General features: G+C 42.9%; 1 protein-coding gene across 1 annotated transcript in view; it reads right to left on the minus strand.

Moving 5' to 3' along the window:
• The window catches only part of LOC308366199 (atrial natriuretic peptide receptor 1), a gene marked incomplete at both ends in the record, with an annotated part of 18,586 nt that extends 11,335 nt beyond the window's left edge, over positions 1-7,251 (minus strand). The window contains 4 exons of the mRNA XM_080839834.1: positions 3,028-3,157; positions 3,739-3,871; positions 5,107-5,212; positions 7,084-7,251. Coding sequence (XP_080695960.1) covers positions 3,028-3,157; positions 3,739-3,871; positions 5,107-5,212; positions 7,084-7,251 — 537 coding nt within the window. The remainder of the gene's footprint in view (positions 1-3,027; positions 3,158-3,738; positions 3,872-5,106; positions 5,213-7,083) is intronic.
• Positions 7,252-17,500: the final 10,249 nt, after the last annotated feature.

Below are 17,500 nucleotides of genomic sequence, written 5' to 3' on the forward strand. Positions count from 1 at the left end.
AACGTTTGCCGATAACAAACGCTGTCCGATAATTAACACCGTTACAATACTATAACAGAACAAATGGCTAAGGCTGTAGAGGGAACAAAGAAATAGAACAAAAAGACTTTCATAAAACCTCACGGGTTCTCTGTCCTCACAGAACAAAGGCTTAGGTGAAAACAGTCCCATGCCTGTGTGGTGTTAGCATGTAGTGTAAGCGTGTGGCTTTAGCGTGTGGCGTTAGCGTGTGGTGTAAGCGTGTGTTGTTAGCGTGTGGTGGCACTAGTGTGTGCTGTTATTGTGTGAAATTAGTGTGTGGGTTTGATGTGTGGTGGTTGCGTGTGCTGTTAGCGTGTTGCTTTAGCGTGTTTTGTTAGCGTGTTGCTTTAGCTTGTTTTTTTAGCGTTTGCTGTTAGTGTGTGGATTTAGCGTGTGCTGTTAGTGTGTGGCTTTAGTGTGTGCTGTTAGTGTGTGGCCTGAGTGTGTGCTGTAAGATTGTGCTGTTCAGGGACGTGCAGTCAGAGGAGGCAGGGGAGGCAGAGATTCACCTGTCATTTTGAAAAGTACAAACAAATAAAAAAATATATAATATACAGTACTGTGCAAACGTTTTAGGCAGGTGTGAAAAAATGCTATGAACTAAGAATGCTTTGAAAAATGTAAACAATAAATGTTTATTTTTTATCCATTTACATGGTAAGACTGAGCACAGCAACAAGACACAACGTAGTTATACTGCATCAGCAGGGTCTCTCCCAGACAAAGATTTCAAAGCAGACAGGGGTTTCAAAATGTGCAGTTCAAACTCTTTTGAAGAAGACGTTGAGGATCGTAGACGCAGTGGTCAGCCAAGGAAACTTAATGCAGCTGATGAAAAACACATCAAGCCTATTTACCTTTGAAATCAGAAGATTTCAAGCAGTGGCATCAGCTCAGAACTGGCAGAAACCAGTGTTACCCAGGTACAGACATTTACTGTCCGGGGAAGTCTGGCCAGAAGTGGTCTTCATGGAAGAGTTGCAGCCAAAAAGCTCTACCCCGACAAGGAAACAAGGCCAAGTGACTGATCTAAGCACGAAAACATAGAAACTGGGGTGCAGAAACATGGCAGAAGGTGCTCTGGACTGATGAGTCAAAATAAGAAATATTTGGCTGTAGAAGAAGGCAGTTTGTTCGCCGAAGGGCTGGAGAGAGGTACAATGATGAGAGTCTGCAGGCAACAGTGAAGCATGGTAGAGGTTCCTTTCCAGTTTGGGGCTGCATTTCTGCATGTGGAGTTGGAGATTTGGTCAGGATGAATAGTGTCCTCAATGCTGAGAAATACAGGCAGGTACTAATCCATCATGCAATACCATCAGGAGGCGTATGATTGGCACCAAATGTATTCTGCAGCAGGAACATAACCCCAAACATACAGCCAATGTCATTAACAACTATCTTCAGCTTAAAGAAGAACAGAGAGTCCTGCAAGTGATGGTATGACCCCCACAGAGCCCTGATCTCTACATCATCGAGTCTGTCTGGGTTTACATGAAGAGACAGGAGAATTTTAGGAAGCCTACATCCACAGAAGATCTGTGGTTAGTTCTCCAAGATGTTTGGAACAATTTACCAGCCGAGTTCCTTCAAAAACTGTGCGCAAGTGTATCTGGAAGAATTGATGCTATTTTGAAGGCAAAGGGTGTTCACACCAAATATTGATTTAATTTAGAATTTTCTTCTGTTCCTTCACTGCATTTTGTTAATTTATGAAGAATTGATGAAAATAAACTGTTAACACTTCCATTTTTGAAAGCATTCTTAGTTTACAGCATTTTTTCACACCTGCCTAAAACTTTTGCACAGTACTGTATATATACAGTATATTATAAAATAAATATTCATATTTCTCTACTAATCTTTGGTACGGGTGTCATCTCTGCATGATTCAGATCATTTCGAGCATTTTTATTATCAAAATCGCTGAATTTGCGCATTTCCGGTTCCAGACAACAGGGACGTACGGTCAAGGGAGGCAGATGCATTGGTGTCTATGGGCAGGGGAGGCTAGTGCCTCCCCTAGGATTGCGCAATCACTCCAAACTCGGTTTTACGCATGCGTGCGCAGAGTGCAAGCGCACTTGGCGGGTATATGCTGGTTCTGACGTCGGTTGGCCTACTTCTACACTGGACTTTCAATCCAAACGTGAAATGAAATGTGAAATGATAAATAATGGGAGACCAATGCCGGAGCTAAAAGTTTTGCTTCAAACGACGGGACAGAATGTATTGACATTTGCATTGGAGTGTTTCATGTTTCCCAACGGGACTACATGCGCACCATGAACCTCCCTAAAGGCTGCTTCTGCAGGACAGTTGGCTTGAAGTTGTGAGCAGACTAGGTGCTAATTCTGAGCTAAACTAGCCACTGACTGGATTTGCTCAAGGATGATCGCGGGAGAAGAGGACAACCTATTTCCACGGGTAGTCGTGAGCGGATTACTTTTGTGTTGTTTACGGGCTCCAACGAAAGTGCACCAACTTTAAATTAAACTGGCCAGTAGAACATGTTGGTATTGTGTGCAATGTATGCGGTGTTTAACTGTTTGCTTGTTAATATGTTGTGTAAATAAATATGGAATTGTTTTTTTCAAAACTGTCCGAGTTGGGTAAATGGTCATTTAAATTAGCATCCCACCACCGTAGTTATATTTTCTCCAGACAAAATTAAATGAGCCATATCATTGGTGGGAGGGCTACATACTCTAGCTTGGAACTATTAATATCTTATTAATAACTCATCATAATACAATAAAAAAACGATTGTTTAAAAATAATGGTATTAGACAATAAAACGTAACGTTTTTTCAGGTCTGATCAGATGACAATTTTAAAACCTTTGACATATATACATTATATATTTTTTTAAACAACTAGAGCTCAAAATGACACCACTTCCGGTTTCGGTGCCTCACCAGCTACGAACCTCACGGCACGTCACTGGTGCTGTTAGCATGTGGTGTGGCTGTGTGGCATTAGCATGTCTATGTTCTTGTGCTGGTTTACCATGAAGCCCATGGGGCAGGAGTGAACGTTGGCGTGGTGGATGCAGCAGTTCTCCCCGTTTGCATCCTTCCAGTCGGGGCAATCGTGCTCCTCACAGAAACGCTGGGCCTCTGATGCGCTACTGATGGAGCTGACAGGAACGCAAAATATACACAAAACACTTCAATCAGAGGAGAGGAGGGCGAGGGGCAGGAGGTCAAGAAAGAGATTAGGAGAGATAGATGTAGAGGGCTAAACAGATGCAGAGATTCATACTGGAACAAACATGTGTTTGTGTGTGTGTGTGTGTGTGTGTGTGTGTGTGTGTGTGTATGTTAATGTGTATGTGTATGGGTGTGTGTGTGTATGGGTGTGTGTGTGTATGTGTGTGTGTGTGAACCTCCACATAATCAGCTGGACAGGGACAGGTGTGTGTGTGCATGTAAGCATGTGTATGTGTGTGTGTGTGTGTGTGAAGGCATGAATTCAATGACCACTTTGTTCAAAATTCATAAATATCTCTCTCAGTCAGTGTTCACCACCAGCAAATCTCATTTATAGCAGATTTTGCAGGCATTACAAGACTCTGTTGTGTGAAGAGTTTTAAACAGTGAACATGATATAGAGTCAAAAATTGTACAAGACGGACAAGCATGTAAAGAGAGATAAAGAGAGAGAGAGAGGGAGGGAGGAGACACAGAGGGATACAGAGGATGAGAGAGAAGGGTGTACCTGTGTGGGAAGATGTGATGATCCACTGCCCATTGGTAGAATTGCTCTTTCACAGTCACAGAGTATATCACATCGAACTCCTCCCCAGTCATCACACGCTGGGGAGGCCGTAACACCCACGCCATCTCAAGACCTGTTCACACGTACACGTACACGCACACACACACACCCAGGCGCACAAACACACACACACACACACACACACACACACACCAAACACACACGCACACACAGACCCACAAACACACTGTGAAAAACAGGACCTCTACCTTTTTACCTGCTTACACTCCCTGCAATGTTTAATAATTCACTAACAGACGTAATGGATTTAGACAAACACAGACATACAACATCAGCTTTGGTGCTTCTTCATTGTGCTGTGTTATTTGTATATTATAATCAGTTCAATATGCTGTATTGGTATGTTACTGAACATGTGTCTGCATATTTATGTGTTTTATTTTGTTTAGGTACGTTGATTCAACCCCCGGCCCACAAATCTTCATGGTTCAACCCTATTAATCCAAATTGAAGCTACTTGGAATCCTGGGCTGCCGACTGATTCGTTTCTCGCAGCGCAAAGGACAGAAAAAACACTGAGAAGCAAAAACAGAAACTCCTGTGAACGCTTTAAAAACCGTGTTGGAACAGAACCAAACGAGGGAGACGTAGAGGCTGAAGGTCATGAGAAAAAAAGAAAAAAAGGTTTCCTCAGCTTGTTATGTGGCTTGGGATTGCTGTTGTTTGCAGGTCCAAAGTTATTGAAGATTTGCCAAATTTGGACCGTAACCCAGTTGCCTAGTTTTCATAGGTGCCTCGTAGTGACAGTAGTTGCCTTGTTTTTACAATTCGTGGCTAGTTTTTAACATAGTTGTCTAGTTTTGACCATGGTTGCCTGGTTTTCCACACTGCGGAGGGTTTGCTCCTGAATTATTTGTTAAATTTCTGTACTTTCCGGATCTCCTAAACTGCTGTGAAAGAAATAATTTCTGTTTGTGAAGCGGACAGCCATCTCTTGCACTGATTCTGCCTCCATCACTCCTTATCCTGTCTAGCATACACCCCAAATGTGAGGTGGCTGTGCTGGTCACACACACACACACACACACACACACACACACATTCATATTCAAACACCTAGATACACCAATCACAAAATACCAAATTGCACTAAGTATACCTATTCAGACATTTTATTTTAAATGTATTAACCTAGTCAAGTCTGAATTTGAAGCATCATCCATGTAGCAAAGAATAGCCGTTTTACAGGCGCGCGCGTGTGTGTGTGTGTGTGTGTGTGTGTGTGTGTGTGTGTGTGTGCGTGCGTGCGTGTCTCTCTCTCTCTATATATAATGTATGGAGACTTACCTCCGCAGTTGATCATATTGAACTCATCTGGGTCATCCAGTGGCCAGCAATCAAACTCACTGTTATCTAAATCATGCCACCCAAGCACACAGCTCACAAGAAGCAACTACACAAACATATACACATGAACAAAAAAACATGAAGCATGATGCACCCAGAAACACTCAATTACACAAATCTACATCATTCGACACATTTTGATCTATTTCTCAATAACAGTATTGAAGTCTGTTTTATTATATGGAATCAGTTGCATCTGAAATTAAATATGACATAATTAACAAATCTATCCTATAATATCTAGCACATGTATGTCAGAAGGTATCAACATACAGTCTGATGTACAATGTAACACAATATATTTGATCGCATACAGCTTTCATATCCTGCTTCATATTGTATTTCTTTTAAAATGTTTTAACTTATCAAAGTACATCGCAGTTTTGAGTTATAAAAGGATCAAATTACGGAATGCTCACCAGGAACACGACTTCCAAGCGCAGCATATCTCTGTGTTCTTAATTTTCCTCTGGGCAGCTGTTGTTGTACAATTGACACTTCTTCTTCTTTTTATTTTCAAACAGATTTGTTCATTTTATTTGACTTTAATTTTCAGAGATTTCGTCTTAACGCGTCCTAGCGCGAGAATAAGAACTGAATGAGTGGTGAGACAGCAGCAACAACTGAGCGCGGGATTGGTCTGATGTGCGTGAGCGCGCGACACAGATGTGCAGAGATGGAGGAGGAGATGTATGAAAAGTAGTTTACAGTGTTTCATTAAAAATAATCCCCGGTCCCATAGAGGAATTAAACACTGGATATTTTTTTTTTAGATGAACAATGTAAAGAACTAAGTTTTCTTTGACCGCAATTATATTCGCACATTGAATCAATGTGCCGGTAAATGAGTTCACCAACAATAAGGTCTTTATTGATCACCTGAGTAGTTTTAATGAGTTTAAGAATCCACTCATTTTAATCCCACTACATTTTTTCCCCCAGAACGTCTAACAAACGTAGGCAATGACAGTTTGCCGGAGGCCTGTTAAGGAGGTTTGCCGGCAGCAGTAACATGGTGTCTTTCTGCCTTCGTGTGGCAGCGGAGTGAACTGCAGTAGAACAGAAAACACACGCAATAGCCCATAATCGTCCTCAGGTGAGAGATAAAGACAAGATAAATAGAAAAGATACATAGTTGTCAAGATAGTAGGTAGCTACCTAAAGGTTTCCTGGTAGGCTATGTATTCGGGTTTGGGTTAGCTGCTTCTGTAACGTTCGATTGAATAAACATTACACTTGCAATGGGGACCTAGACACCAACCCTTCACCATCCGAACAGAAAACATTTTATTTTGCTCAGTTCAATCATGATGTCATTCAATAAACTTATGCTTAAGCTCTTTTAGTCAGTCAATCAGTCAGTTGGAGGCACTCGACAGTAGTGATGAGAGAACAAATCACCACTGCGTTGCAGCCTACTGAGAAAGGTTAATCTTAATACTCCATCATCTTCGCATATGAAAGCCCTACTGAGATACGCATGCGCCGACCACTGCATGGAGAGAAGGCGACAGAGCAGCGGGCAATCGAGGTGGCTTCTGTCCGCAAAGGCTCGAAATGTTCCAAGCACCCAATGAAAACTAGGCGATACGGGCCGGCAGGCAATTTCTTAAATACATTTAAAATAATACATGTGTGGTTTATTTCTTTTTCCGAAGTATTTATGGAACCATAGACGTTAACAAAGCCTTTGAGCCCTTTGCCTTGATCCTTGCACGTGAAATACGGCGGCACGTATTCATGTGACCATATTTATCTTCTGTCTTAAACTCCACCATTTGATTTATTTGACTTTGACTCTGCTATGGGTGTTGCTAGGATAAGCTCCGTCCGGCAGGACATTGTAACGTGATTGGCTTGCATCCCGCAGCTGAAAGCCAATCAGAGACCGATGCGGTTTATGCTTGTAAAACTAGCCTCCGCGATCAGAGCGGGAGCATCGCGGAAGCTCCTTTGCCCCTGTGCCCCGATTGGCGAGGCTTCTGGGTTGGTGGCCGGTGGACGTGGTGAGGAACGCCAGAGATCCATCAGAGGACACGGGATCGCCCGTGCAAGGACCGAAGCTTCACCCCCTCGCGGAAACATGCGGACGAAACGCGGGGTTGCGCGAGGCACGGTGAGCGATGTTCCATCGACTGATATACCTGATGACATAATCTCTCTCTGTCTGTCTGTTTCTCTCTCTCTCTCTCTCTCTCTCTTTGTCGATCTCTCTCTCTGTCTTTGTGCCTGTTAGACTGGCGTCTGGCGTTGTTTATAAGAAACCGCATAGAGCCATCCATGTTCATATTTGTCACACAGTCAAGCGTTGAGCGCGCCCGTTGGAAGACATGTTGGAATTGTATCGGGGATTAAGGCCGTCGTGTGGTGTGTGTACATAACGCGCAGGGATCTGCAACTGACCGCGAAAGCTCTTTTATGTGACTATGATGCACGGGCGAGACATACAGAGCGCATCCATGCCTGTTTTCTGTCGTTTGAATACGTGGTTAAGTGTTTGCTTGTGGCCATGGCAGTATGTGTGTCTGCCTGTGTACTAGGTATGCTGCGTAGGCCACTATCACATTTGTAATGTGTGTGTGTGCGCGCGCGTGCGTGTGTGAGAGAGAGAGAGATGCACCTGCAAAGCATGCACCTGCTGCAAAGCCTAGATATATGTATATGCATTAACTACATTCATTACACTTTTTGGTGTAATGTTTGGTTTGTATATAATACATTGGTGTGTGGAAAAAAAATATTATGGTTGCAGCTCAAAGATTTTCTGTCGATGCACCATTGGTAAAGTCATGCACTGCAAGACACTTGTGGGTTCTGCAACCTGTTCACAGACAACCCGTAAGGGTTCTTAATAGAAACATAGAAACCTTTAAGCAGACTTCTGAGAAGATTAGCCAAGTACCTTTAAAGGCACCCAGTGCAACTTTCGAGGCTTAAAAATAAACATTCAATTTCTAGTCTTTTTTACACGTAGTAAGTTTCAATAACTCAATACCATTACATACCGACATTCAAGCAGCAAAGATGAGACGTCGTTGTGTGGTGAGAACTGATAGAAAATCGATAACAACAGCAATCGCCGCCATTTTCTTTATTTTTTGTAACCTACAATAAATAAAGCAGGCTTCCGGCAATTGAAAAATGGCTTCTCCCCACCGCGATTGTTGTTGTTTACGATTTTCTATCAGTTCTCACCACACAACGACGTCTCATCTTTGCTCCTTGAATGTCGATATGTAATGGTATGGAGTTATTGAAACTTACTACGTGTAAAAAAGACTAGAAATTGAATGTTTATTTTTCATTGAATGTTTACATAAAGTTGCACTGGGTGCCTTTAAGGTAGGGGTGTAAAAAAGAATCGTTTTGCATCGATGCATCGATCCAACAGCCGACGATACGATGCATCGACAAGTCCGCAAGAGTACCAGTTTAAAAAAAAAAAAAAAAAAAATTTTTTTTTTTTACTTTTTGTTGCTAGTGCACTCTGATGAGTATTTTTATTTTATAGTGAATGAAGTAGGCCTACAGGGGTATTTTTTGTTACCATTTGCTGCTACTAGTGCACATTTGCACTCATTGCACTGATTTTGTGGAGCATTGTCATTTTAAATTGAATAACTACAGGCCTATTTTTTGTTACCGTTTGCTGCTAGTGCACTTTTGCACTGATTTTGTTGAGTATTGTTATTCTATAGTGAATGTGGTATAGGCCTATTTTTGTTACTTAACACTTTGTACTTTGTACAGTACTTTTTGATGCAAGGCCTTTCAGAATCTATAACAGGGGCATTATTATTTTTCAGTGAATGAGGTTGTCATAGGCCTAGATGGAGTACAACTTTTCTACTTCTGTTATTGGCTGTTGTTTCTCAAATAAAATGCATAACGATATAACAGCTTTAATTGATTTATTTCAAATCTGAAACATTGTCTAGCCTGTAAGGTGAAAAAAAGAACAAATTAATCGAATCGAATCGAATCGTATCGTGGTGTATTCATGAGTATCGAAAATAATCGAATCGTTGGGTCAGGAAATCGATACTGAATCGAATCGCCATGATGGGTGTGTTTTACACCCCTACTTTAAGGTTTCTGAAAGTTCTTTTACAGTCTATAGTTTGTAGTCTTACAAACCTGTAGTTCCCCCCCCCCTCTCAAATGGAGATGAGGTCCTGGTGATGTAACAGGTCTCTTTGAGGTCGCTGCCCTGACCTGGGTCACTCTGTTTGTTTGCAAACTGTCACATGTTTATGTATTTTGGACCATTTCCACCATGGCTTTACGGCCGGGGCACGTCATTGCCAAGCTGGCGGATTTAAAGTGGGCACAGCCTAAATATGCTTTTCCTGTAGCTGTAAGGATGTTAATGTGTTGGATAACAGGGAGAAATCCCTCCACAGCTGACCCTAGCGTCCAAGCCATGTGGATGTCCATTCCAGCTGGTGACCGTTGACCAGCTGTCGTCCTCATCAAATAAAGCACAGTAGCACACAGGCTCCCTGTGCCTAAATGTCCTGTTTAATTCTGGGAAGTTCATGTAGATTGCATCTTAATTTTGCATAGTCTATAAAGTATAGTATGTCAACGTTTTTTTGTGCAGTTTTACTTTACCACGACAAGGAGAAGTAGTATTGCTTTTGCACTGACAGTATTCATATAGTTATCCAAATGTGTATTAGGACTAGAATAGACTGTGGGTTCATAGTTGACTATATGCTTATTTTAGTGTGTTATATGATACTTTAGAGCAGATTGGTAAACCTGTGGGTGGGTGTGCTTTTAGCGCTTTACTTATTCCAATTACTTTATTAACGTGTTTGATTATGTTCCCTCATTGTCCAGACAAAAGAGATAAAGGAACAAGCTGAGATGCAGCGTTGTTTTCCAACATGTGACTCAGATCTGCTGTTTTGAGAAGAGTCTGATAACAGTGAGGAGCCACATGGCGAACCCAATCTCTCAGGTCCAACTTGGACCGCGTTCACATGTGACTATTAATCCCACTTAGATCAATACCATCTGTGTGCTACTCCGACAGGAATAGAAATTAGCCAATCAGAATTTTGTGATACTCCATGAATTTCACTCACCCTGTCACATGAATGGCACATATTTCATCAACACATCTGTCTGTCTTTCCACTGCTGGGTTTCATTATTCTTGTGTGTATCGGTGCTTTTGAATGTGATCCATCTATCTATCTGTCTGTGTGTCTGTCTGTCTATCTATCTACGTATCTATCCAGATGGGAGTAGATTGTGGTAGATTTCTGATGAGCTGTTGTTGTAATTGCATGTGGGCCCGATAACTTGCGCAAATAATATAATGCAATAATGCACAAAGGCTGCATGCTTTCAGCATCAGGTGTAAAAGAATGCGCGGAAAAAGTGATGATGTCTTTTCATGCACTAAATATTGCTAAGTGGTCCAATTGATCAGTGAACAATACATGAATTGGTGTCAAGTCATGGATTTTGTGATTTAATGCCTGATGGTTCCTCACAATTGTTCTAATATTTCCTGATTCTTTTACACATCCAGGGGCAAGTGTCTCAAAGACATATTGTTTGTGTTTGTATGTATGTGCATGTTCATGTGTGTGTATGTGTGTGTGTCTGTCAGTGATGGCGGAGCCCGCAGAGGAGCGTGTGTACCGCTGGAGGCAGGCGCTGCAGGAAGGCTTGGAGTACCAGCGCTCGGGAGTGCTCCCTCTGTTGGGCAGCCCTCGCTACTGCGCCGGGACCAACACAGCCAGCGGCTACCTGTGCCAGAGCGGCCACTGCTGCGGAGAGTCTGGCTGCTGCTCCTACTACTATGAGCTCTGGTGTAAGACATCATTACTTTCATTTCATTCCTTAGATGACTATTACCTCACTTATTTTACTACAACTTTATGTATAATTTCACTTACTTTTGCCTATACATAAACCTGACACCTACACCTGTTTTATGCTATAACACCATATTTTAATCACAACTGAAACACAACATACTCAAACATAAACACATACACTCTGAGATATCATGAGCTACTTAAGGAAAATCTCACATATTCATACCAGCTCCTGTATGTTTGTTTATGTGTTTTCACATGTGTGTGTGTTTGTGTCTATGTGTGTGTGTGTTCACATGTGTGTGTGTATGTTTGTGTTTATGTGTGTGTGTGTGTGTATGTGTGTGTGAGCAGGGTTCTGGCTGCTGTGGAGTGTGTTGATCCTGTTCAGCTGTGGCTGTGCCTACCACCACCGCCAGGCCAAGCAGAGGCAGCAGCAGCAGCAGCAGCGGCAGAGGGACATCAACCAGTCGGCCTACCAGCGAGCTCGCACCTACAGCGCCTCCATGCTCGACCTCAGTAAGATCCCTCCACTCTTATCCTAACGTCACCCTCTCTACAGGGCCCAAATTAAGCGGGGTGTTGGGTGTGGGTATTTTGGACACTAACTAACCCCCAGTTTACGATTATGTAATTGACCACTGCCTCTCCCTCATGTACACACGGCTATATCTATTAGGTACTTTGCCTACCCAGCCGTCTCTAACCCTGCACTTCTATTGGCAGGTTTCCTGGCCTCGCTAAAGCTTCCCTCCTATGAGGAGGTGGCAGCCCAGCCCAGAACCCCGCCCCCTCCCTACAGCTGCGTGGGTTACCCCCGAGGCACCGGCCACCTCCTGTCCTCCCAGAGCTCCGATAACTACACCAGCTGCTCCTGTGACTCCTGCTGCAACTCATCCCCCTACAGCTACACCCCCTCCACGAGCCACGCCTCCTCCCCCGGCGACAGCGACCCAGGCCCTGTCCAGGTCCTTGCCATTGCACAGAGCCCCTCCCCCCTCAACAGCCCAGACTCCGCCCCCACCCATAGCCTCGGTGCAGGAGAGCCAGCAAAGAACAGCACCAGTAACCTCAGAAACCCCAGTCACGCCGGTTCCCCTAGCAACCCCAATAACCCTGGTTACCTGAGTAACGCCAGTAACCCAGGGAACAGCAGTAGCTCAGTTAGCGTCAGTAAGTCCAAGAGTAGCAGTTTTGAAGCTAACGTCAGTGATACACAACAAGCCAGCCTGAGCAGCGTCTCTAAAGCTAACTGCACCATAATCTTACACCCACCTGGTGTGACCGTGGGGTTGAGCACAAACCAGCCCTCCTCTCCTCTCTCTCTGACCTCCCCTCCACCTCTCTCCTCTCCTCTGCCGTTCCTCCCTTTCTCGGACCCGTTGGATGTGACCACTGGGCAAAGTCTGGAGTCAGTGAAAGAAGTGTGTCCCATGTCCGATGACAGCCCCGCCCAGTCTCCGCCCCTCAGAACGGCTCTCTTGGACCCAGGCAGACGGGATTCGGCGACCTCTGACCCAGAGTTGGACCAGAGCCACTTCCAGCAGCGTCGGCTGACAGGAGACTCGGGAATTGAGGTTTGCCGTTGCCATATCGACCCAGACGAGCAGGACAACATCAGCGCCCTGGACAACAGCCTCCATGACGATGACAACTGTGCGGCACGAGCCAAGGAAGTGTGTGAAGCAGGGGGCAAAGAGGCGGGGCCTGATCAGTGTGGCAACTCCCCCAGCGTGCCCAAAGATGCTGGGGCTGACATGGTGGTGATTGCTATGGAAACAGTCTGAAAAAAAACAGAAGTGAAGACTTCTGTGAACAGGAAGAGGAGGAGTCACCTGGTCACCAAGGAGCTCTTGATCCTTTATTAGAAGTAGAATGACCAGCCAATGCTAATCAGAAATGTAACGGTCAATGACTGCCTACTAGAGACAGAGGGGCCAACTGGTGGGAAGCATACTCTGTTCTCTACAGAATGGACAATCACAGCCAAGTATACTCTGATTTGTACAAACCAACCTATTATAACTTAGCCTAATGTTTTCCATACGGTATGGCCAATCAGGATGAAGTTCCTTCGCTCCCTAACGTGAGGCCAGTCACAAACAAATGTAATGCAGACCAGCCAATCTCAAGTCAAGCTCACTGTGTTCTTTATGAGATCATCAATTCCAAACAATGACTTTCATGAGCAACCAGTTGCAGTTGAGACTGCCATGTTCTCCTCGTTCCACCAGTAAAACTGTGTTGCATGCTGGGACAGATGGACAAACTTACAATGGTCGTAGCAGACTACAAGAGAGGGAGCGTAGAAGCAAGCTAATTTTACACAGGGCAGGGAGAGGCCAAGCTTCTACTTAACAATTACACACATACAGACACACACACACAGACACACACACACACACTCCCTCACACACACACACACACACACACACACACACACACACAGACTTATCTGTGAATCAGAATATGACTGTTGGGTACTGTGATGATATGACATTTAGCAGTTTACGATAATATTACTCTAATAGGACAACACATTAACCTTCTTTTTGTAAAGAGCAACCACTACAGGACCGCCACAGTTTGGTCTAGAGCACATGAATTGAGACTTCCTTCACTGCTGGAGACAACACTCTACAAGAACAGCCCGGTTCTGACTACCAGAGATCATCCTCCAGCCTGGGGCAAACTACAACCCCCCCCCCCCCCCCCCCCCCCAACCCCACCCTCTGGATGACGTTCACTCTACATATGCACAGTTGAACTTCCAGTGTGGCGAGAAGAAGGTAGATGTTCTACTACTACTTTCTGCTGACCTTCTCAAGCAGACTGAGAATGACATTGTTTTACCAGTATATTTTGGTGCTGTTCTTAGTTATAAAGTCAGTGAAATGAATTAGGTTGTTATTTTGATCCCATGTTGTCGTGGGGTGAAACAGAATATGATTGTCACGTGTCAGTGTTGTGTTCCGCTAACTGCGTGCTATTTCATCATGGCTGAATGTGTCGGGCCCCTTCTCCACAACATACTTATCTTATAAAGCTGACCAAAAGTATTGAACATCTTTCTTTACTGATACAATAAACAGCTAATGATGGTTGTCTTTGAGTGTTTATGTTTATATGTGTGTGTGTGTGTGTGTGTGAGAGAGAGAGGAAGTGTGTATGCGTGAGGGTGTGTGAATGGGCACAAGAGAGAAGGAGTATCCGGTCCAGTGGCCCATCTGTATTTATTAGGCTTGAACATCAGTTCACCATGAATGCAAGAGAACAGTACAAAGACTGTTACATAGACTTGCCCAAGTATTCAATTTCAATTTTTCCAATTTCAAAACACTTTTCCAATTTCAAAACACGTTTCTTGTCCAAAATGTGAAAATATACATAATACAAAAATGTAAACATTATTGTACTAGTATACTTATAATAATAGTGCAATGAAGTATGATGCAGTATCTATACTGATGGGCAGATCTATAATATATTATATTATGGCATGGTAACTCGATGAACATAGTAAGAGCACATGGACAGTCCGATGGATGATGAATGAGATTGCAGTCAAGGGCCAAAGCCCTGTCAAGCAAGTGTGTCTGTTTCATGGCCACTTTAATACATGTACAATATTCTATGTATGAAACATAGAAGCAAAAACATAGAAGCATTAGAACTTAGAAGCAACTAGAGCTGGTATCATCTTCAAATGAATCGTCATGGTATATGGTCATGTGAAAGACAGATAAACACAAACTAACTACCTAGGTTATGCACTATGACTATGCAGTTCTATGGTCCGGGTCAGACCACCTTGTGAAAACGCATTCACAGCTCATTGCCCACTAGGCTATATAGCCAAAAGACACGCATTAGCATCAGGCCTTTAATCAAGGCTAACTGTGCTGTTGGTGTCTGTACGAATTTTTGCGTGGCTTTTCAGCTCTTAAATTGCTTATTGACCAAAACTACTGACTGCTGCTTTAAGGTATAAGAATACAATTGTTATTTTCCATCACCTCTTCTCCATGGCTCTCATGTAATGTTGAACCATTTCATGCCATTGATGGTCTGGTAACCGTGGGGTTCTTCAAAATGGTGTTGGGTTTTGTTGTGGCTCTTTAAGCTGGTAAACTACCCCGGGCATAGAGGATGTTTTCCTGGTACACACTGTACCTAAATAAGGCATCCATCTGCATAGGTGTAGTTCTGCATTTTAGGTTTTCATTGGATGGACGAGCCAATCACATGACCATTTCAATTTATGGCAAATGTATAGTTCATGACTATAGAAAGTCATCGCTGTGAGCAGGGTTCGAACCTGCGCGGGGAAACCCCATTGGATTTCGAGTCCAACGCCTTAACCTCTCGGCCATCACAGCTCAGAATCAGGAAGTGACGTAGCCATTATATAGCCATTTTGCCGTGCAAAGCATTCTGGGTGTACCATGTCAATTCAGCGGCGTACATTTAGCGTCTCACTTACCCTCTCTGACAACGATTGACACTTTGTCCATGAGAGGAGTTATGGCAATTTTTCGTCAGTTTTAAGGTTCGCCAAAAACAGAAACTTGTTTGAGGTTTAGCGAGACAAACGCACGCAAACGTGACAAACGCGCGTCAAACACAAACACTCCCAAAGTCCACCTTTGATGCTCTCTGTTTTCAAAAAGTAAGGGCGATATCAGATACATCCAAATTTGCCTAGGTCTACGCAAACATTGCTATTTCAGTCAGCTTTACATTTCAGAAAACGAATCCAAGATGCCCCAGCAGAGTTGAAGCGAGGGAAAACATTTCCTTACCCCCTCACAAACTCTGCCGTCTTCACTTCTGTTCCTTAATGCGGTTATGCCGCTGTTCGCGTGATTATGTTTTTGAGTTTTACAACACCGCATTTTTCGCTCTACCATTTTCTTGATCTACTTTCACCCCGTCCTTATACTTTCGCCTCTTATTCTCTTTCCTCCCTAATTTCTCCCTAGGGTTCCCCCTGATCTGCCTCGATATCCTCATTAATCTTCTTCACTTCCTTCGTCTGGCTGGCATCCGCTGTTTGTTTTCTTTCCCAGGGCTCTCCTTTTTTAAGAGTGAAAGTGAACTAATTTAATAAATCCATAGCACAAGGTTCTTATCCTTTAACGACTTTGTTGTAGAAAAGTCATTATAAAACAATTACAAACTTGCTTGTTTTAACTTTGCCATTGACTGCACACAGGAGCCTATATTTTTCATACATGGATGTCACAGAGAGAAAAACATACCAAAGTAGTCTTGGAATGTTAAGTCGAGGTCACCTGAAATATATTTCATATTTGAATTTAGGCTTTTTTTTAAATCTAATTGTAGGTTTTAATCAAGACCTAATAATACAGATTCAATTGACTGGAATACAAAAACATCCAGATACATCAACATCACTCGTGTATACCTGAACAACTTTAAAAAAAAAAACGTAAATAACCTACATTACTGACACACCAAGATGGCTTTCACAGGGATTGTTTAGTGGGCAAAACCTTGTCATTTGGAGCACAAAAGGAAGACATGCAAATGATACAGGGGCAGTTTTAGTCAATTGGAGGCCCTGGTCAAAATCAATATATCAATATAACTTCTTCTTGCTTAAAAACCTCTCAAGAGTACGCTTGCTTAGTAATACAACTCCATGCGAAACAGCAAGCAAATCAAGCATTTCATTTGTGGTAAAGCCACGTTTAAAGTAGTCCTCAATGTACTCCATTTTTGTATCAGACTCAAGCCAAAGTGAAGCATGCTTACTTTGTTTCTCATTATTATGACTTTCTATCTCATAATTATGACTTTCTAGCTCATAATTATGACTTTTTATCTCATAATTATGACTTTCTATCTCATAATTATGACTTTTTATCTCATAATTATGACTTTTTATCTCATAATTTTGACTTTCTATCTCATAATTATGACTTTCTATCTCATAATTCTGACTTTTTGTGACCACCTTTTTTTTCTTTTACTGGCGGAAATGGGCTTCCATACCCTGAACTTCTCATCCTCCCTTTTCTTCTTTCTTTTCTCACTGCCACTTAGAAATCCTTTCATGCCTAATTTGCGACCACACACGCCACCAACAGAAACGTCACGTGATCTGGAAACATTTGTTTCATGATGGATCTAAGATACACTTCAGGCTGATACATAATATAAAACAATAGTGTTTTTAATGCGTATTATGAATTGTCATTCGTTTGCAGTGACAAGTGATTTATTTTCATTTTTTTTTTTTTAATTAAAAAAACTCGGAAGTAATACGAGTGGTGCCGAGTGGTGGCGGAGGCCCAGGGCAACTACCTTTGAATGATTACCTTTGTATGTGGACATTATTAAATTATTAAAAGTGTCGATGTTGTGTGTGTGTGTGTCTTGGGTGGTCACTCATGTCAGGGCCAGGTTAAGAGATGCGTCATCATTTCAAGGTTGATGAGATCCCCACTGAGGGAGGGAAGGGATGTCTCTGTG

Source organism: Sprattus sprattus, assembly GCF_963457725.1.
Source record: "Sprattus sprattus genome assembly, chromosome: 5".
NCBI lineage: Eukaryota > Metazoa > Chordata > Actinopteri > Clupeiformes > Clupeidae > Sprattus > Sprattus sprattus.